Raw genomic sequence first — 20,566 nt, 5'->3', positions numbered from 1 at the left:
TGTAGGAGAAATAAGCATCTGACAGATCAGCATTGGTGATACTACATAATTTAGTTAGGAAACAATAGATACTGCTTAGTCATCTTTTTAAGTTGTTATTTTAACGCTTTGATTTCCACCCCTCCCCCCACCCCGTACATATTTTCAACATTATTTGAAATGAGATAATCTCATGGCTAGCTGTTTTGGTGAGTGGCTTAGGTCAAGGCTTTTTACCTCATGCATTTACCTTGAATCATTTCAGTGAGTTTAATGAGAGTTTTCTAAGTGAAGAGCGGTTGTTTTGTCTGATGAATATTATCATTGCTAATGGATATTTCTTTCTGAGAGTAATAAAGAATGAATGTCCAGAATGTGTAACTGCTTCCTCAGCGTTTTCTCTCATTGGGTTAAAATCGCAGCCAAGTCGGTCACGTGAAAAAATACGGGCAACATCTGTTTTGTGTTCAGATTTGCCTTTATAGTTTTGTCAGTTGTTCTGGGGATGGGATATTGTAACGATTTACGAATCAATTGATCACACATACAGGAAAAATCCTGATTTAAATGATCCCTCCCACCCTTGCACTAATATCAGAACAAAATGGAACAAAGTAAAGGAACTGTAAGTTCCTGTGGAGGGGGACATTGTCGTCTTATACATTAGCGAAACACTTAATGTGTTACAGCACGTATTGTAAAAGCAAATGTATTTCATGTTCAGGAAACGTCTGATTAAAGGGTTCTGAAGACAGGCTCCATTGACCATTGTTAGCGGGAGGTTGCTGGAAGCCAGAGCAACTATAAAACTGCGCATTGTGTACGTCGTGCCTCCTTTGCATCTGGTGTTGCTTAGTTGGGAAACTGGAAATGTTGGAGACAATTGAAATCTTATTGTTATTTGTATGACTGTAAGTGCCCTCTGCAAGTCAGCCTTCACGAATGTAACATAAAGCCCTGGCTTGTCCTGAGTATTTTTTTCACATTCTAGAATGTGCTACAGTCAGTAGAAAGATCTTTTTTTCTAAATGTTTTGTAAAACTATTTCTATGTCTCCTGCATTACAGGTGTGCTAAAAATGGGTATACGTCTAGATGGTATCATCTTTCCTGTGGGGAACACTTCTGCAATGAATGTTTTGACCACTATTACCGAAGGTAGATTTGCCAATTAAAGTTGTGCCTTTTCAGTGCTTATTAAAATTTGACAGATGTTACAACTGTTGAAACATCATGTACATAAACATAATACAGGACTTGTGCTCATTTTATTCAAAGCAAGGCTTAGACACTGACGCTAAAACTGCAGGTTTATGGACTAGTCATCAACTCAAACGTAGCAGTGTGGACAAAACTGGTTACTTCAGGCAGGCTGGTTTGGATGTATGGTTATCTGAAGCTTTTGTCTCAAAACAACAGAGACTTTTAAGGGATGAGAACAGTTTTAAGTAAATCTATTTTCCCTTATAAAGGACATTCACTTTACAGTGTGAATTCAGGAGACTTGCCACTCCATAACATTAAATCAGTGAGCAGATTTAACTCTTGTGGTTCAGTGACTGTGAAGTGAAGACTCTGCTCGGGCTTACAGAGTGCTTTCAGCTCCAAGCTCCTTCCCACCTAGAGTGGGAGTTGAGTCCCGGTCTACTAAAGCTTTTGGGTGCTTATGTGCTCAGCAGTACCTGTGACTCAGGCCAGGCCTTGGACGCTGGAAGTGTGCTTATGATCGAGAGGACACAGTAGTCAGGATGCAATTTATTACTATCGTAAGAACCATGACTTTCTCCTTATTTTAACGGGAAAGGTAGGACTCTACAGCCTTATTTCTCTGTCCTTACATAAAATGTTTAATTTTAGAATAACTGCTGTTGCTCGAAATGAACTAGATATCAAATTTTCTGACTGCTTGCCATTTTATTTTCCTCTTCTTTCTTAGCCATAAGGATGGTTATGAGAAATACACTGCCTGGAAAAGGATTTGGACAAGTAATGGTAAAAGTGAGCCCAGTCCAAAAGCCTTCATGGCTGATCAACAGCTTCCTTACTGGGTAAGATGGAGGGTGATCTGTTTAATAGCATCCATTTCAGTGTGATGTTCTAGTGTGAGTTTCTGATATTGTATGTTCAAGCAGGAGGTCAGCTGAGGTTTTGAGGGGATTTTCTGGTATTAGAGTGCGTGGAAAAGCTCAAGATAATAATTCTGATCAGCCTTTCTGTTGTTGGAGACCTCCACACCCCACAAAGAACCACCTTCTGTTGTTTTTCAGTGAAGTAGCAGTTAAGATGTGTGACGTTCAAGAGTGTGCCAGCTATAGGAAAGTACGAGTGTGAAAGACTTCCAGAACAGATTTTGTATTTCCCTGCTAAAAAGAGCAGCAGCAGAGAGACTGGAGTGGAAGGAAGTTGGGTGGTGGTGTCTTTTTTTGTTGTTGCTGGGTTTTTGAAGTGGTGAACAATGTGTTTTTGCAGTAATGCTTACAAAACCCACTGAAGACCATAGTAACTGGGTGTTGAATTGATTTTGGAGTTAGGTTCTGCGGAGAAATTCAGTGTTACAGGAGATGGGCACAAGATTTCTGTGTACCAAATGTCTGTCTTATGACCTGAAAATTACGTGAGAACAAATTTAACAATTGTATTTGACAACTTTCTCACATCTCGCTGCTTTCTAATTGGTTAGTTATGCTTCATTAATCTTACCAGTCATCAGACAGCAACTAGTAAAAACATGTTTGTGTGTTGCCTTGTAGGTGCAGTGCACAAAGCCAGAGTGTGGTAAATGGCGTCAGCTGACAAAGGAAATCCAGCTGACACCACAAATAGCAAAAACTTACAGATGTGGTATGAAACTGAACAATTCTACCAAGGTAACACGGAAGAGTTTTGCTCATGTTGAAACTAACAAGTTGATATTTCTTGTTTGCAGATACTAATTTCTTGTTTGCTGCTTAATGTTTCTCATGTTGAAATGGTTGTCCGAGAGCCTGGAGAACTGTGTGGTGACAGGCCTACATGCTGTTTGGATTTTTTTTTCCCTAGCTGGAGATGTCAAAAAAGAAGTACCTGGAATGTTTTTTGTCTGCACAGTCAACTGTAAAATCCTTCATTCTGAAGCTACAGAAAGATTATCAGCATGTACAAGCCAAACATGCACCAGGAAGTTTATTTTGGTTTTGTTTGGCCATACTTTGTTATTGAGGAAAGAATCTGAAAAACTCAATGAGCTTTTATTAATTTCTAGCAAGTCTGTCATGGGGCTTTACATGAAAACTTTCAGCTTTAGCATGAAGAAAACTCCTGAAATTTGGAAGAGTCCTTAGAGTGCCATAGTATCTATACAGTTAAAAACATAACGTGAAAATACTGATCATGTGAAGGTCAGAAGGGTCAGCATTTAATCTTGAAACTTTGTGATAAAGATACTCTTAAAATAAATGAGGAACTTTCTTCTATAGTCTAGACTGGAAGAGCTTCTCTGGCAAATGTGGGCTATTTGCAGAATTTTTCTATAAAATTCCTGTTTGTTTGTTTGAGCATTCCACTCCAGTTCATGTAATAGAATGTATATTTTACTGTCTGATCAGTAGAAACTAACTTAACAAGTGTGTTTTAACTATGCATTTCTCTACTATTTATTTTTATTAGCATTATCATCTTGGCTACAGAAGGCTAACACTAACGCATTTTTCGTTTGTTTTTTAAGCTTCGAGAACTATGCCATAGACAAGTCACTTTGTTTTATATTTAATTTTTGTTGTACAACTTACGAATAGCTCTGATACCGTTCACTTTTCTTTCAGACTGAGGGCTCAGACCAGTGTTCCATGCCTGAGGACTTGGTGAGTAGTGGCTGTTCCTCTTCCTTTGTCCTAGAATATGAAAGCAATCTTAAAGCACAGCGTATTTCTTTCCTTTTCTCGGGCCTTTGGCCAATTGCGGTGGTATTTTGCTCAGGAAACTGTCAGACACTATTTGCAACAGAGCCTAGGGCCTTCTACTTTTTCATCTTTCTCCTCTTTTTCCCTTACCATACCAACTAGCTTTCAGGTGGTTTGTGGTGTCTTTGAGTTGTGGCCTGTGATTCAAGGTTTACTCCTAATTCTCTTTTTTGATCAAGCAAAATAGCATTCAGTTGCCAGCTTTCAAATAAAATTCCCCATCCTAAAATTTCCCTATCTTTCAGGTAGTTTCTATCTTTAGTCAAGCTAGTCTCCTGTTTTTGAAGACTGCAAGAGAGCATCAAACCATGTTTTCTCTCTCCTCTCCCTTATAATACAAAACTAAACTCCATGTATGTTGGTGTTTCAATGGGCTTATGATCATGTAACGCTGCATTTCAGATTTGGTACGATCTGACGTTCAATGTTGACAAGTGTACCTGAGGTACCTCTATCCCAGGAAACGTGTTCAAGGCTACTGTTGACTTGTAGAAGCTTTGTGGTTTTGTTTTCTTAATGCATGTTTGATTTGTAAATGAAGGCTGAATTAGTGTTTTTTAGGGTTTTAGAGGGTCTTTGATGGAGACAGCAGAATCTAAACTAAATTCATCAGTCAGTTGTAGGCATTTCTAAGTTCAGATTTCTGGATGCATAAATGACCGTAAGTGTTTTATAAAGGGTCTGTTAAGGCATAGATGTGTTGTCATGGCATGTCTCATCTGTTTGCTTTCCACGTGCGTGTGGAGTTTGTGAAGTTTCAGCTCCATTTCTGAGGAAGAGGTTAATGCTACAGGTTTTCTGTGTCAGGCTGAGGAAGGGGAAAGAGGGAGAGAAATTGTCTTTATGACTGGCAATTCTGAGATTTGTACTTCTAGTGCTTTTTGGTCTCAGTTTTGGAGGGAGGGGGGGGGAACTGGTTCATTTTCCATCGTTTTCAAAGTACTGACGTGTTCTCTTCTCCCCTCTTTCCTTCACTTCTCCGCTTGGCCAGAGAGTGGCTGAAGTTTCAGACCATTGGTGGTACTCCATGCTCATACTCCCTCCTTTGCTGAAAGACAGTGTGGCAGCTCCCTTTCTAGCTGCATATTATCCAGACTGCGTGGGCATGAGTCCATCCTGTACCAGCACTAATCGGTTACCTGGTGAATCCAGCCTTGTGAAGTTAGAGCACTTAAAGAGCGTGCCTAATTTGACTGGTAAGGGCCATCTGCAGGGCTCTGTTGCTTAAATAGGTGTGATAAATTTTGCCTTATAACTGAGTTTATAAGGCACATAAATGCTCCTGATTCAGAAATACTGGTTCTGTTCTCAGCACTAATACACACTCTCTGTGTGACTGCTTCTGTACTTCTTTGATGCAATTTACTCGTTTGTAAGGTAAAGGTAATACATTTTGTATGGCACTTCTTTAGGGAGTAAGCACAGACTGCGTAGGCTTTTTGTTTACCACCTGCCATTTGTTTCTAGAAATGGGAAATGGACATGTGGGTACTTAAAGATTGTTTGCGTTAAGGAAATGAAGATTTAGCAAAACAAAACATGATTCTGCTAGTTTTGATTTTGTGGATCTTTGGGGCTTTGGAGAGAAGGATTTAATTTCTTAAGGCACTGAGATTCTTTCTAGGTTAATTTTTTTGCTAAGGACAGCTCTGAGACTGACAGCCTGGGAGTGCGGATCTGCAGCGTAGGTCAGGTACGGAGAAAGGTAATTCAGGATTCCCACACTCATCTCCAAGAGTGCTTTGAGGCAAGGTCAGCTTCTGCGTTGTCTTAGCAGGCTTTGCTCTCCTTCGGTGCTGAAAATAAATCTGTTCATCTATCTGCTTAACAAACAGAAAACTTATTACACAGAGCTACCAATACTGCGTGTGGAAGATGACTACTTCTGGTTGCTACCCACTCTGGGCAGTATTGGGAATTGAAGATGAAAGGGGTTCAGAGTCCTGCATAAGCCTGTGCAGTGATGCTAGATCTTAGACTTGGGTTTAGATCCTGTTCCTTGTTGGACTCGTCATGGCATCTGAGGGCACACACAGTTTGTCTGACAAAACTTAAGCTCTCATAGGTGCAAGACATACCCATCAGGTAGCAGGACAATTAATATTCCACAGCCTAGAGGATAGGAGAGGGGAGAGCAATAGAAATGAAGTCGTTCTGAAGGTGGCTAGAGGCTGGAAGGCTTTGTTACTTGTTTATCTGTGTGAGGTGAATGGATCGTCTTAAGAGGGAGAAGGATGTAATGAAGGTAACGATGGAGTATGACTAGTTCTTGGTGTGTCTTTGTTCAGTTGCAGGTATGAACAAGTATTTCCAGCCTTTTTACCAGCCCAATGAATGTGGGAAAGCACTTTGTGTGAGGCCAGATGTCATGGAACTGGATGAGCTCTATGAGTTCCCAGAATATTCACGAGACCCTACCATGTACTTGGCTTTGAGAAACCTGATTTTGGCCCTGTGGTACACAAACTGCAAGGTAAGAGATGCTAATAGTTAATGTGTTTGTTTATAAATAATAGCTACTTTTTTGGGATGTGGACTCTCTTCTTATGGATTGGACTCTCTTCTTAGATGACAACTTATGCACCAGAAAAACTGCTGCCATCTTTTTGAAAATCCATTCTAAGATTGGCTGGTTTTTTGGTTTTGTTTGTTTGGTTGGTTTTTTTTTTTTTAGTTCTTTCTACAGTAAAAGACAAAAGTTTTAGAAGTATTAAAACTCTACTGAGTCTGCCCAACTATTAACTTTTAAAGGCGTGCTTGAACATTTTCTAAATACTGCTTGTGAGTATTTGATGGGGGTTTTTGGTGTTTTTTTCCATATGACTTGTACAGGGAAGAGATCGTCTTTTTACTTACGCTAGCTATGACACTGCCTTCAATGGAATTGCTGGAATTTCATGTACTGAAGCTGTCAGATACTGTTGTGTGTATTTATGTGAAGGTTTCAGATATTAATCTGTTTTTTTAGTTGGAATGCCAGTTTGGAATGGGTTTTACTCGAATGTCATTGTGAGCATTGCCATCAGGTAGATTCATTTTGCAGTCGGGGATGCTTTTCAATACCATTTTTGCACTAATGCAGCACACCATGGAGTTTGCAAGAGTATCTTGTAGACTCATGTGCTAATCAATTGCATGGATAATATTCCATGTTAATCTAGCTTAATAAATTGTTACCTTACTGTAAAGCTGGAAGAAACTTCGACAAAACTTGCTTTTAAAATGCTCTCAGAAGCCTGATTTGTGATTGATTTCTACAGCCTGGTTTGCAGTTTAAGTACGATGTAAACACGTGGAAAATTGAGTATTAGAAAATAAACTTTCTGTCCTTTGTTTCTGCTTTGCAGGAGGCTCTTACCCCTCAGAAATGTATCCATCACATCATTGTTCGGGGGCTTGTGCGTATTCGCTGTGTACAGGAAATGGAGAGGATACTTCATTTTATGACAAGGAAAGGGCTAATTAATACAGGGATTTTATCAGTCAGTCCTGACCAGTATCTTCTTCCTAAAGAATACCACAATGTAAGTTGCTGTAATAATCTCTACATTATTAGTTCTATAAAACTACATGGCACGTGTCATAGCTTTTTTTTTTTGAATGGCAGGTAAAATTACATCTAAAAGCAAATACATTGCGTGTTTTTCACATGGTTCTCATCTGCCTTCAATGGTTGTGGAAACTACAGACATGGGATTCTTGCCAGCAAGGTTTTTGTTCCCACTAAAATCTGTGGAACTGAGTCCTATGGATTTCTGCTTCCTATGAGCTTTCCAGATGGATGGGAACTGTGTGAAAAATATACAGCAGACTTAGGTTCTTCTCATGGCTTAACTGTGTAATACATAGTTATATACAACCGCTCGCATAGGCGAGGAAACTATTCCGTATTGGTTTGCAAGATCTATGATTGAAGGGTACGCACTTCACTTGTGACTAGCAATTTGCTTGACAGCACACAAACTTATCAAAATAATGTATTCTGTAATGGAGTATCTCCTAGAAATTGCAACTTGATTGATGTTTGGAAACTATATATTTTAAATTTATAAAGTATTTTTTACTGGTCAACCCAATCTGTGATTGAAATCATTACAAGGTAAGTGTGTTTCTTGGCTGATAACTTCAGTTAGATTTTGTTACTTATAAGTTCAGCTGTTTCTGTTAAAAGAAATTGAGACATCTGCTTTTGAAGTCCTTAAAAATTGTAACTATTTCCAAAGCTACAATTGAGCTTTTCTCCCTATTAAGTGCACTATCATCTTTAAAAGTTACCACTGATTACTTTAGAGGACAAGAGAGCCTAGACTTCTGAAACCTACAGGTATTTTTAACTTTACCAAGAAGAAAAATAACTGTGTGATGATAAGTTCTGTTTTAGTTCTTACTATTTGTTTAAGTCTTTTATTACTTTTTAGAAATCTGTCATTATTGTTGGGGCTGGTGCAGCAGGATTAGCAGCAGCCCGACAACTGCACAATTTTGGAATTAAGGTGAGAAACTTTAGAGTACATTACTGAAAATCAGACTTCCTCTCCTTTGAAAGTGTTCTTCATCAAAATGAAAAAAATTACATTCTTGTTACAAACATTTATATACAGGGCATCCTAACTGATTTGTAAAATCTGGGGTTTTATTGAGTAAATCTGCTGTTTGAAAACAGCATTTATTTGTATCTATAATTCAACAAAGCATGCAGTGAATATTTTTACATAAACTTAGGTTGGGAAGATAGGGGAGACATAGATATTCACATCCAAATAATGGGACTGTAGATGATGATGATGGCTGTTTAAATGAGGTGAAGTGTTCTTTTATTTGTGCACTTCACTGTACTTAGCTGTTGCTTATTAAAAACAAGCAAATTGCATTTCCCTTTTTGCTGATATTTATCATAGACAGTGTGATCTCACGAGATTTACATGTTGACATGATTTTACACATCAGAATACTCTTATGAAAATCTATTGGACTCCTAACATGTGAGGCGTTTGCAGGGCTGATGCTTAAGGAACTGAATGAGCATCTGACTTTCTGGATTTATGTGTTCACATATGTCTGTATTTTTATGAATCCCTGAATCCTGTAGGGCCGTTATCTTGTTCCTTTATGGCTAAACAGCAAATTGCAGTGCAGCCTCTCTGTACATCAGGTCCTGTGGAAAGCTATCCTGCAGTAAAATACACAAATACCAACTGGCAGGGCCTTTTTTAATATGTAAAGTATGACATATGTATTTTTATATATACACACTGTTGCTTTCTACTGTGCTGGAGAGATGAGTTTCTCTAAAAAGACTAAAAATAAAAAGATAATACAAGTAAGGGTAAACATTTAGTCAGACATCCATCTAGTCTGGTGTCCTGTGTCTATCTGTGACAAGTAGTGGGTGCTGAAGGAGGTACAAATGCGTGGTGGAAATATGTGAGAATGGGGTTTTCTTGAAATACCCCAGGAATAAATTTCTCCAAAAGGTGTATGGACTTCCTCAGATGGACACTGTGTATAGATCACTGTGTTTAATAGCCTGTAGCATGCCTTAAACTCCAGTTTGGAGATTTCCTGAATAGGTCTTAAGCTTTTTAAAAAAGACAACAAAAATAAGGTGGTTTCTTAAAGTAACAGTTATTTATATGAGTATATCCCAAAAGGTAACCTTTTGATAACAATTTAAATGCATAAATGAACTATATCCACAAATGAAAATACTGTGTTAAGATTGTTAGCGTTGCTGGATTGCTTGGCAATTTTTGTGTGTTTTGTTTTCTCCTTTGCTCTGGAGTTCAACAGATAATGTTTAATATAACCGAATCTTACAATTTACTGAGCTGCATTGTGTCATAGGTTATTGTCTTAGAAGCTAAAGACAGAATTGGTGGCCGAGTGTGGGATGATAAGACGTTCAAAGGAGTCACTGTTGGAAGAGGTGCACAAATCGTCAACGGATGTGTCAACAACCCAGTGGCACTAATGTGTGAGCAAGTGGGTTCCCTGCAGCGGTCACGCATTATCACTAGTGAAAAACTGTTGTTAAAGCCAGGCTTGGGTGGCTGGGTGAGGGTGGGACTCCTTTGTCATGACATGATTAAAGCCACTGCTCTGTGTTGTGAGTGAGCTCTGTGTTGCTGTTCTATCTTTGGTAGCAGCTGGGGACAGAGAAGGGCTGTAGAGTGGCTTTGGGCACATTATGTAAAGATTAAACAAGGCAGCTCCAGCTGCAGAACCAGAAGAAACCGCTTTTTTCCCCCTTTTCTGGAGATAGTCATGTAAAAGGACCCCAGCAGACTTCCTTAGAGCTGAGAAAAGCTGTACAGTGGGAGGCTATTGCTGTGTTGTTGTAAGAAACATTTCTGTGACAGACTTGCCTTTGCTCAGCCTCTGTATTTCTAGTTCACTTCTGCACAGGTTAAGATGTGTAAGTCTAACAGCTACTGATGCAAACACGCTGCAGTTTGATTATGTATTTAATTTGTTGATTTGCTTTTGGGTTTTTGTGGGCAGGAAGCTCAATATCTCCAAGTGGAACTTGAGTATGGATTTTGTTCAGAGAGGCACGTAAATCCAGCCCATGCTGCTTTAACTCTAGTGCTCTGTAGTGTCACGAGGAAATGTTTTTGTAATCACGTTTTAGTTATGAGATGAGGAGAAATGACTTCTGAATACACCTTGGGTGCCCATCCCTTTGTGGTCTTTTCATGTCATTTCTCAAAGTACAGCTGTATCTTGAGATGAGACCTGCAGGGGTGACCAACAGCCTAGGGAGATGTGAGATGTGAGGAAACACTGGAGCACACCCTCAGGAACAAGTCCCTAGGAAGAAGTTAGCGCTATATTTGTCCTATTTTCTCTAGACTGACTCTGTAAAACATACTTTTCCGATTTAGCTCTGTTGTGTGTTCGATGCAAGCTGGACAAACAGAGCAAGACACTAGGTTTAATTCCAAATAATTTCTTTCTTGGCTTGTTTGTTAATAAAATTGGTGGTAACTGGCAAGCAACATCCTGTCAATTCCTGAACACAGGGAACTGTTTGGGCATCAGGCACTAGAAAGTTGTAGAAAAGAATTTATTTTAATGGCGATTTAGAGAAGAGGGTGAGGTAGAAATGAAGATGACTGGTTCATCATGTTTGGTTTCCAGACCCAACATCTCTGTACTAGCTCCTGGCCTGATAGGAAAGTTGGAGATAAGGTTTCTGGGAATCCCCAATAAAGAAAAGGATGGAAGAGTGGGGAAAAACAATTTGTGGACCATTAACGGATAGAAGGACTGTTGGTATTCCAGTTTTAGGAGAACGAGCGTTTGAGTTAATCTGACTAATTATTTGAAGTCATGGATGTTTCCTAAGTGGCATCACTTACCTTTGAGGGATTCACCTTACTTGAAATAACTTTGAGCAGGCTAGGCACTGTAGTTTTTCCATACTTAAAAAGCAATAAAATGTCTTTTTCTTAAGCTTGGCATTAAAATGCACAAACTAGGGGAGAAATGTGACTTGATCCAGGAAGGTGGAAGGATAACAGATCCCACTATTGATAAACGTATGGACTTTCATTTCAATGCCATCCTAGATGTCGTCTCTGAGTGGAGAAAAGATAAAACCCAACATCAAGATGTTCCTCTTGGTGGTAAGTGGGAGATGTATTGCAAAGGGAAGTCGCTGGCTGCATTCATAGAGTTTTATATTAAATTGGCTTTATGTTGGGCATTTTTAGAAGCGTGTGGCTGTCCATCTGACCTGAAATCCAACAGTGATAACCTGGCTCTGTGGATGACAAAGAGAGATTGACTATCGTGTACACACAGACCAAAATAGCACTTTTAAGGAAGCCTAATTTGATGGCTTTTACAATACTGTACAACTTCTGATGTGATGTCTTGTTTTCACGAGGTAGCGTTTTTGGTATACCTAGTGCTGTTACCAGTTCAGAAGCCTTGCCTCTTGCCGAAGCAGACCATAGCTAGCTGTAACTCTTACACTTTTTGATTAAACTGTCTCAGAAAGAGCCTGATCAAAGCCTTCTGCTGGCAACTGTAGTCCCATCTCCACTGGTAACACTTCCCACCACACTGACAGCATGCAGGCACATTCAGTAACAAAAAATAAACTTGCTCAGAAACATCTGCCTCCTTTATCTTTCTAGCGCAGATTCTCTGTAAGACAGAATTAGCAATTCTTATGTTCTTCAGTGAGCTCTGGATCAAATTTGTTAGCTCTTTGGCTTTTGTAAAAATTAAGCAGGATTAATTGGCAAAGATTCTCCATTATCTTGAAGTGTATTTTCCTTGAAATAACTTTGACTGTATATTGATGACAGCTGTCCAGCTGTGCTGTTGTGCAGTGTGTTTTGGTTTTTTCTTTTTTCTTTGAAATAATTTTAACCCCTTTTTTCCTGAAGCTATATATGTTTCCCTTTTGAAGGAAATCAAAAGGATAATCTCTGATTAAACAACAAAGTTGGATTTTATCACTGGAAAGATCTTACTGGGGTTTTTTCTACAAGAAGAAAAACATCTTGGTGCAAATTAACAATAAGCTTGAAAAACTTCATGATCCAGAGAATAGCAGAGTGAAATGCAGTAGGACTTCTGGCAGATTGTGATCTATTCTTACTTTAAACATGTTCTTTCACAGAAAAAATACAAGAGATCTATAAAGCGTTTATTCAGGAGTCTGGTATCCAGTTCAGTGAGCTGGAAGAAAAAGTACTACAGTTCCATCTCAGTAATCTGGAGTATGCCTGTGGCAGCAATCTCTCTCAGGTGAGTTTTGACAGCCGTGTTCTGAAGTGGCTGAGCTTCATAGAAAATAGGGTTGGAAGTAACACTGAGAAGTCATCTGATCCATCCCACAGCCCCAGAGGGACAATCCACTATCCCTAAACTGTTCCTACATCCCTAACCTGTTCTTCAAAAGCACCGAGACCCAGATGCCAGCACTGCCTTAGATAATCTGACAGTTCATGACGTGCTTCCAGTGAGATCCTCCTGAACGGAGAAGTTGAGAGTAGGTGGTGCAGTGGAGCAGGGCATTTCGCGGAGATGCTGGGTGGTAGGATTTACAGTAGAGTTATTCTTCCTCAGATGTTGCATGTGATTTCTGCTTCTCAGGCCTGTGTTTAAAAACTGAGGTATTTCTCTACTTGCTAGGTATCTTGAGAATAAATGCATTTAACTTCTGAAGTGTTCCAACACCCTGATGGTGGGCCCCAGTTCACCACTCCTAGGTATTCCATTGACTATGTGATACTCGGCTTTCCTCGTGACTTGGTTTTAACCAAGCAGGTTCAGGAAATACCAAAGTACGACGTTGTTTGCAGTGTGTTACTTACTCAGACCTGTTGCTTGGGTTAAAGAAGTTTACGGTCAACCATACTGTGGTAGCGGGACAGCTGATGGATACGTGCAGATGCACAAATCTGATCTGAACTGAGAAGCACATAAGAACAACAAGACAGTGCTACACCAGGGCAGCCAAGGGAAAATCTTTCGCTATGTCAAGCTTTCACACTTCACAAGCACGCAGGGGAAGTGAGAAAGATGTTAAAATCTATCTTACCTTCAATTTTTAAATGAAAATATGAAGTCAGTGCAACTGCAGTGATAGGAATTGGCATGTGAATAGCAGTTTGAGAATTGCTTCAGATTTTTCACTGCTCAGTGGCGTTTGCTTAGTGCAAGTATCACTGTTGTACTAACTATGAGCTTGCAGGGGTGAGGGGAGAAGGTCAATGAATGATACCATGGAAGAACCTCCAAGGTCTCAGAAAAATTCCATTGAGTTTTTGTCTATCTTATTTTCCCCTTCATGTTGGGAAATAAAATATTTCCTATTTATTTGAAATTGTAAGACTGTAAAACAGGTTTTCTTTGCTAGAGACTGAAAACTGAAATAAAATACACTGCAATCCACCTGAATTTTTGTACTACCTGCCTTGTTCCCTCTACCAAGCAGAACCTGCTAATGACCAGCCCATGTTAGGACGTTTCTTAATCCAGTATTTCATGTGTTGCATAGTGGCTGTTGGCCTTTGCCAGCATTGCCATACATTCTGGTGATACACCTTTTTTTCCCAGTTGTGAAGGGAATTGGGTGGCTTCCTCTAAACTGTGGGACTTTTGCTAGTACCCATGTCACCTCCCCAGTAGAGACAGCTAGTTGTGTTCTGTCCACAGGTATCTGCACGCTCATGGGACCACAATGAATTTTTTGCCCAGTTTGCTGGAGATCACACTCTTCTAACTGTGGGATATTCTACTGTGATTGATAAATTGGCAGAAGGGCTGGACATCCGGCTGAATTTCCCAGTGAGTCTGGAAAATGCTGATGCAGTGCCTGTCTTGGATGCACCCAATGCTTTGAAGCACCCAGTCATATCTTTGTGTTCTTTTGGACCAGGCAAATCTGTGCTTGTGAATATTTTGATTTGTCTAAAAGAAAAAGAGGAAAATTCCAACATTTCTGAAATCCTCCTTGAGGACTATCAGTATTTAAATATTACGATATGATGAGCTTATATGTTAGAATCATGATGATTTTTCTTTTTCAGCTTCCATGGAGGCAATTTTTTTTTTTCTTTCAGCATTTCTCTGAAAATTTGTGTTTCTCAGTTTTTGGTTTGCAGACTAGTGCTGTATTAGCTATTTTTATCTGAATTCACATTGCATGTGTAGACTTTGTAGCATAATCTTCAATTTGTCTTCAATAGGTACAGAGTATTGACTATTCTGGTGAAGAAGTACAGGTCACTACTGCAGATGGAACAGTGTGGACAACACAAAAGGTACCCAATACATGTTGAGATTAAGAATTTTAGGGAACACAAGAACAATATTGACAACAGTACATGTCCCTTTCATTGTTCTCCCCCCGCCCCTGAAGACTATTTAGTCCAATTTCTCCCCATTCGAAGATGAAAACTCATATGTATTTAGATGTCTTGGAGCCTATTTTTCATTGAGCATGCTAGAGTTTTGGGTACTAGCTGATCTGAAGAACTAAGACCTATAAAGGTTACTTCACTAAAAATGTGAAGCAAACAGATTTTTGTGGGTCTTTGAAGTAAGTTATGTTTTCTGGTTCCATTCTCTGCTCAGCTTTACTCCATTTAGCATGTGAATCTGCCCTATAAAAATGTTTCCCTTTGGTATGAAGTACTCGACAACCTGTACTTCTCAGTCTTCCTTATTCCCTGTATCCCCACCTGCTTCATGCTGTATAATTTAGGTTTTAGTAATTTTTAAAACGGTATCAATCCAATCTCAATCAAGTTTATGCATCAACGGTGTTACTGAGCATATTTTAAAGGGAAGGGATCTGTGAAGGAAGAAGAAACAAGCCAAAACAATGACCATCTTTTTTCCTTTCAAAAAGACAGTTTTGTTAATCTGAGAGCCATCGACTCTAATTTACAGGAGGAATTAAAATTAGCGTCATGGTTAGCTACTCTGATACAAGCAATTCAACAGACTGTAACTTAAACCCAGTGAACTGCAGGGTCTGTCTTCACCTGAATGTAAGGCACGTGGTTCCCCTTAATGGGGAGTAAAACCAGACGCTAATCTAGAGATGTGACTATTACACTGCATCCTACAAGAATAATCCAAGACTGTTAAGAGGATGCTGTGAGGCTTAAGTGCAGTGTTCAGCTTTTGCTACTGTTGTAATGGTAATTATTTCTTTCAGGTATTAGTGACTGTACCACTGGCCCTTCTTCAGAAAAATGCCATTCAGTTTAATCCTCCACTGTCAGAAAAGAAAATTAAAGCCATTAATAGTTTGGGAGCAGGAGTCATTGAGAAGGTAAGTAATTTCAGATAATATTTCTATTTCTTTTCATAGAAACGTTTGCTGCTTTGTCCCCACTGCTTTTGCTGTGTATTTCTCAGGATTTATTATGCATTTGGTTTTATTGCCCAGAAGAGCAAAATGCTATTGGGAATAACATGTATTTCTGTTTCTTTGATTTCCCAGTTTAATGGCTTTTTAAAAGAAATTGTTTGCAGAATTGCTTCGCAGCTTAAATGCTTCGCACATAATTTTGAGCAAGCCTTCATGATGGTCTTAGAGCTTCCAAGATTCTAACAATATGCTTATTCCAGGTCCTTTCAACCTAATAAATACAAAAACTGTTTCAGAAGAATACTGGAAGTTGTGTATTTGTCCAGTGTAAAATCTCCTACCCTTTCCCAGTGCAAAAAGACAGCCTCTCCTGCAGAGATCCCTAGTAAGACGTGTGCTTAGAACAAAACAGTAACAGCAGTAATGCCACGAACAGGAATATAACAATGCTGAAACTTAAAAGCAAGATCCAGAAACCCCACGCACAGGATGGGGATCGCTAAGTTCTATGTCAGGCTTGTAAAAATTATGTCTTGAGCATTTTCCATAGTGAATTCCATTGTGAATCTGACAGTCTGTGCATTTGCAATTTGTGAGACCAGCTTTTTTCTTTTTCCTTCCCTGTCCCCCTTGGAGAACAGGCCCATACATTCTCTGTTGAAACCCTCTCATAGAACTGGGCGTCTCTTAATTGAGTGGAAAAGAACAAAACCATATACCATGCCTAGTTCCGAGTTTTGTGATGTGAAATGCTTTAATTCAATCTCTCTCTCTCTATAGATTGCCTTGCAGTTTCCTTATAGATTTTGGGACAGTAAAATTCAAGGAGCTGATTTTTTTGGTCATGTTCCACCCAATTCCAGCCAACGTGGGCTCTTCAGTGTTTTCTATGACATGGATCCAGAGGTACCATATTCCAGCTGTGTTTTCTGTTGGCCCTTTGGAAATTCAGTTTGGAAACTAGGTGCAATAATTACTGTACAATGAAAGTTTATTTCTTGCCCCCCACCCCTGCACCTGTTAAAAGAAGTGGAAGCAGGGTTATTTATCCAGAAAAAGCTGATTGATACTTCACTTTACTAAATGGGAATGTTTTCCTGTGTTCAGATACAAAATATTATACAAGCAAGTTAATGTTTTTATTCTCAAACTATCCTGAAAACAAGTCTGTAATACCTGACTGTAGATGTACTAATATGGGAAAAAGTCTACTGGTCACTTACAGTTTCGGGCTTTTGTCCCTTATTTAAATTAGCTAAAAATCTTGTTAAGAAGACCATGCTGGTCTGTTAATACTTGCTGGCTTGCACTAGCCTGAGTAATTATGTGGAATGGCAGAAGAAAGGACCCACACTATGTTTTGTATGAGACTGAGGTCTGTAGGGTCAGTCCCGAACTCATGAATTTCAAACCAAGTTCAGACCAGTGCACTGACATCACGTTTCTCTTCCTCACCCGTTTCAAGCAGACACATTAGATGTTTATATCTTACTTTTTCATGCTCTTACAACAACTGCTGCTTCCTACTTGGCCACAATTAAAAGGCCATTCTGTAGCCTTATGGCTTACTCCATAAGGAAGCCATCCTGTGAAGACTGTGCTCTGTTGCTACACGATGCATATCTGTACCTGTCCGTGACTTTCCTTAAACAAGGAATCTTCAATACTTCTAAGCTCTGTGCTCCATGAGGTTCAGTGCTCTGGTGCTGCCAGGGACACTCAATACAGTTCTTAATTTGCTTGATAGCTATTCTCTGCTAGCGATCAAGTTTAGTAACAACAGAATTGCCTTATATAAACGAGAGAGGGACAGTTCTTTAAGGGAGTTGAGAACCTGTACGCTATTTTATAGTCACCACTTCATCTTCGAAACTTCTGCATGGTAGTAGAGATTTCTTGAAGCAGCAGAAGGAAACATCAGTAGAACTGAGCTTTCATTTCTTGGGCCAAAATTTGCTGGTTAGAACTTAGTACTGGCCTAATCCAAAACATATCTAACTAGTATTTAAGTACTTTGTTACCACCTTTTGACATTTCAGTACAGTTGGGGTGGAATTTTGGCACGGAACTGGAGCTTAAGAGGTCTGTCACAAAGAGTAACACCATAAATGTCAAATCTTTCAGTGTTGCCTTTAAGTAGGTAGAGATAGGAATTTTTCCGTTGATTTAGCAAGTGGTAAAAGGGGCTGACCATAACACAGATCTTGAACAAGTTCTCAGAGGATGTTGATGATTTGAGCATAAATACTGTGAAATAGGAATCAAACTCACTTTAGAACAAAATTCGCTCTGCAACTGAAAATCTCTTTGTCAATACCAATTAAAAGGGACTCTTCGAGAAATACTTCAAAACCTAATCATTTAAAAATGGTCTCACATTAATGTCTTCTTTTTAGAGCAAACAAAGCATTTTAATGTCAGTGGTCACTGGAGATGCTGTGACGACCATTAAGAATTTAGATGATAAACAAATACTGCAACAGTGTATGACTGTACTTCGAGAGCTCTTTAAGGAGCAGGTAAGAGAAGCCTCTTTTATTAAGAGATGAATTAACTTGCCGACAGACAGACCTTTTGATTGTATTACTTCATGATGTATAGCAAAACCTTTGACATTTTAAACTATTTTTCTTTTCTTGTCAATCTGAGGGAATATGCTTCCTTCGAGACACTCTGGAAACACAATGTTTGGTCTCGTGTGAAAAATGTGAATTGAGATATCTTAGATCTGTCTGAAGGAAAACAGTAATGAATGGAAAACCAGAAATGAACTATCATCCTTTAAAGTGCTTTTAGAAAGGAAAAATAATTAAAATCAGTGCTTTAGGCAGGTAACGCAAATACACTTCCTTCTTAGATGTCACTTTTTCCAAATGTTGTTTTCTTGGGGGGATGTTTGTGTGCATGTTCGGTCATCACCACTTAAAATGCACGATAAGAGCTTTAAGCAAGGTGAATTTGACTATGATTTACTCACACCATGTAAAAAGTAGCTGAAATTACAACACCCCCAAACCAAGTGAAACAAACCCTGTACTCTTCTAGTAAGAACCAGCCCTTCCAGAGCTGTCTTGGGATAGAGGTACAGGCACAATCATCAATCACGGGCCCTACATCCTGACCGTAAAAAGAAATTAAGATAAAAATTTCTACCTTTCCTTCCCCCAGCTCATCATTAGGATAAAAACAAATAGGAAAATCAGAGAAGCCTGAGGCAAGCCAAAACCATTGCTTAGCAATGTTATGTGCATCCCACTCTATAGAGAGCAGAGCCTTCGATCAATTCCTTAGAGCAGTTAGATCCCAAGGAATGCTCGCGTTAATGTTCACGGGTGACCTCTCAAGCCTTACGGATGGTGCAGATGCTAGGCATCTGAAAGCTCCGGTTTTCCTAGAAAACATACTTTTGGTAATGCTTTAGAATTAACCACATCATGTGCGGTGTAAGTCCACATACCTGCTCTTTTGATTTCACGAGAATGTAGAGGCAGCGAACAGGTCTGTGGTTTTGGTGCCACTCGAGTCTAGAAGAGACATTTTCCTGTCTGTCTCCCTGGTTTGTCGCAGCTGTGAATTTCAGGCATCTGTCCCCAGCGCAGCGGGATTTTCAAAGACAAGATAGCTTCCGCGGCTGCACCAGAACCTGGGGTGCCTGCGCACCTCGCCACACGTGGCTGGCCCCCGACTGCTTGAGCTTCAGCCCCTCACGTGCCACCTGAGCAGAGCAGCCTGTTGTTGGTACCACACGCTGTGTAAGAGGAGCCAGGGGTGCTTCTCTTTACTTGTCACGAGTTCCTCAAGAGTAAGATGCATTTGTAGTTGACTAAGCTGTCATACAACTGTCAGCCAGGCCCTTTTTGGTAGAATTGTGTGGAAATGTGGCTGCCAGGTGACAGAGTACGCAGGATTACTGTCGTGGCTTAGCTACAAACACTCTGGCCTTCTGTTCTCTCCCTGACCCTCGCTTTCAAGCCAGCTCCTTTGCTTATCTATGATCAGAAACGTTATTTCTCCATCAGAATAAAATGATTAAGATTACATTTTGAGATTTAACCAGCTAGAAGTAGGAAAGCAGCATGCCTTATGAAGATAAGAAGTGCTTACATTATACATACAAACATATTGAATGATGTTAATATCGGTATTTTATCTGTTTGCAAGAGTATCTGTATTTTGAAGAGAACTCTTTAACCTTTGTGGTTAGTACTATAATAAATAAAATAGGAACTTAATTCTGGAAGGTGATCTAATCTGTATCATCCTGCTACTACATACTCTAAAAGATTACATGAGACTGTTTATGACAACAAGCTATGCAATTATGAGCTTTTCTTTGCAGTGCATAACTTTTCTTTTGATTATGCAGGAGGTTCCTGACCCAGTGAAGTTTTTTGTTACTCAGTGGAGCAAAGACCCTTGGCTCCAGATGGCATATAGTTTTGTGAAAACAGGGGGCAGTGGTGAAGCTTATGACATTATAGCTGAAGACATACAAGGGAAAATTTTTTTTGCTGGTGAGGTAAGTATCTTTGTTACTGTTGATTAAGGTTTTTGGAGAACTATTTCTTATGAAAGAACTTTTGCTAACACCGCTAACCTAAAGCTAGCATAAACTCTGTTACACAAACATGCTAATGTTTCTGGGTTTATTGATACAGAACCCTCTTTATTTGTATTACTACTGGGCATGGATAGTCTACTAAATATTTCAGGTCAGCAGTGAACTGCATAACCAGTAAGTGCAGAACACGGCGAGACTGTACAATCCATTTCTATTTTTAGTCAAATTGTCTTTCTGTTACTCCGTG

The 20,566-nt window shown here is 39.4% G+C and overlaps 1 protein-coding gene across 7 annotated transcripts in view; it reads left to right on the top strand.

Moving 5' to 3' along the window:
• Positions 1 to 20,566, top strand: part of KDM1B (lysine demethylase 1B) — a 28,330-nt gene that overhangs the window by 4,652 nt on the left and 3,112 nt on the right. For 2 of the 7 annotated variants that reach the window (XM_040586419.1, XM_040586413.1), the window contains 17 exons: positions 1,047 to 1,136; positions 1,915 to 2,026; positions 2,729 to 2,845; positions 3,779 to 3,817; positions 4,908 to 5,112; positions 6,205 to 6,389; positions 7,264 to 7,440; positions 8,335 to 8,409; positions 9,761 to 9,898; positions 11,373 to 11,544; positions 12,552 to 12,679; positions 14,093 to 14,224; positions 14,626 to 14,700; positions 15,603 to 15,719; positions 16,539 to 16,664; positions 18,155 to 18,277; positions 20,125 to 20,277. In XM_040586419.1, coding sequence (XP_040442353.1) covers positions 1,047 to 1,136; positions 1,915 to 2,026; positions 2,729 to 2,845; positions 3,779 to 3,817; positions 4,908 to 5,112; positions 6,205 to 6,389; positions 7,264 to 7,440; positions 8,335 to 8,409; positions 9,761 to 9,898; positions 11,373 to 11,544; positions 12,552 to 12,679; positions 14,093 to 14,224; positions 14,626 to 14,700; positions 15,603 to 15,719; positions 16,539 to 16,664; positions 18,155 to 18,277; positions 20,125 to 20,277 — 2,164 coding nt within the window. Of the gene's footprint in view, positions 1 to 1,046; positions 1,137 to 1,914; positions 2,027 to 2,728; positions 2,846 to 3,778; positions 3,818 to 4,907; positions 5,113 to 6,204; positions 6,390 to 7,263; positions 7,441 to 8,334; positions 8,410 to 9,760; positions 9,899 to 11,372; positions 11,549 to 12,551; positions 12,680 to 14,092; positions 14,225 to 14,625; positions 14,701 to 15,602; positions 15,720 to 16,538; positions 16,665 to 18,154; positions 18,278 to 19,325; positions 19,536 to 20,124; positions 20,278 to 20,566 lie in introns of those variants that run through there. The other 5 variants (XR_005826831.1, XM_040586414.1, XM_040586415.1 and 2 more) reach the window with 5 other exon arrangements.

Source organism: Falco naumanni, chromosome 3, assembly GCF_017639655.2.
Source record: "Falco naumanni isolate bFalNau1 chromosome 3, bFalNau1.pat, whole genome shotgun sequence".
Classification (NCBI taxonomy): Eukaryota; Metazoa; Chordata; class Aves; order Falconiformes; family Falconidae; genus Falco; species Falco naumanni.
The sequence above is the reverse complement of the archived record's forward strand: the minus strand, read 5'-3'. Positions and strand labels throughout refer to the sequence as shown.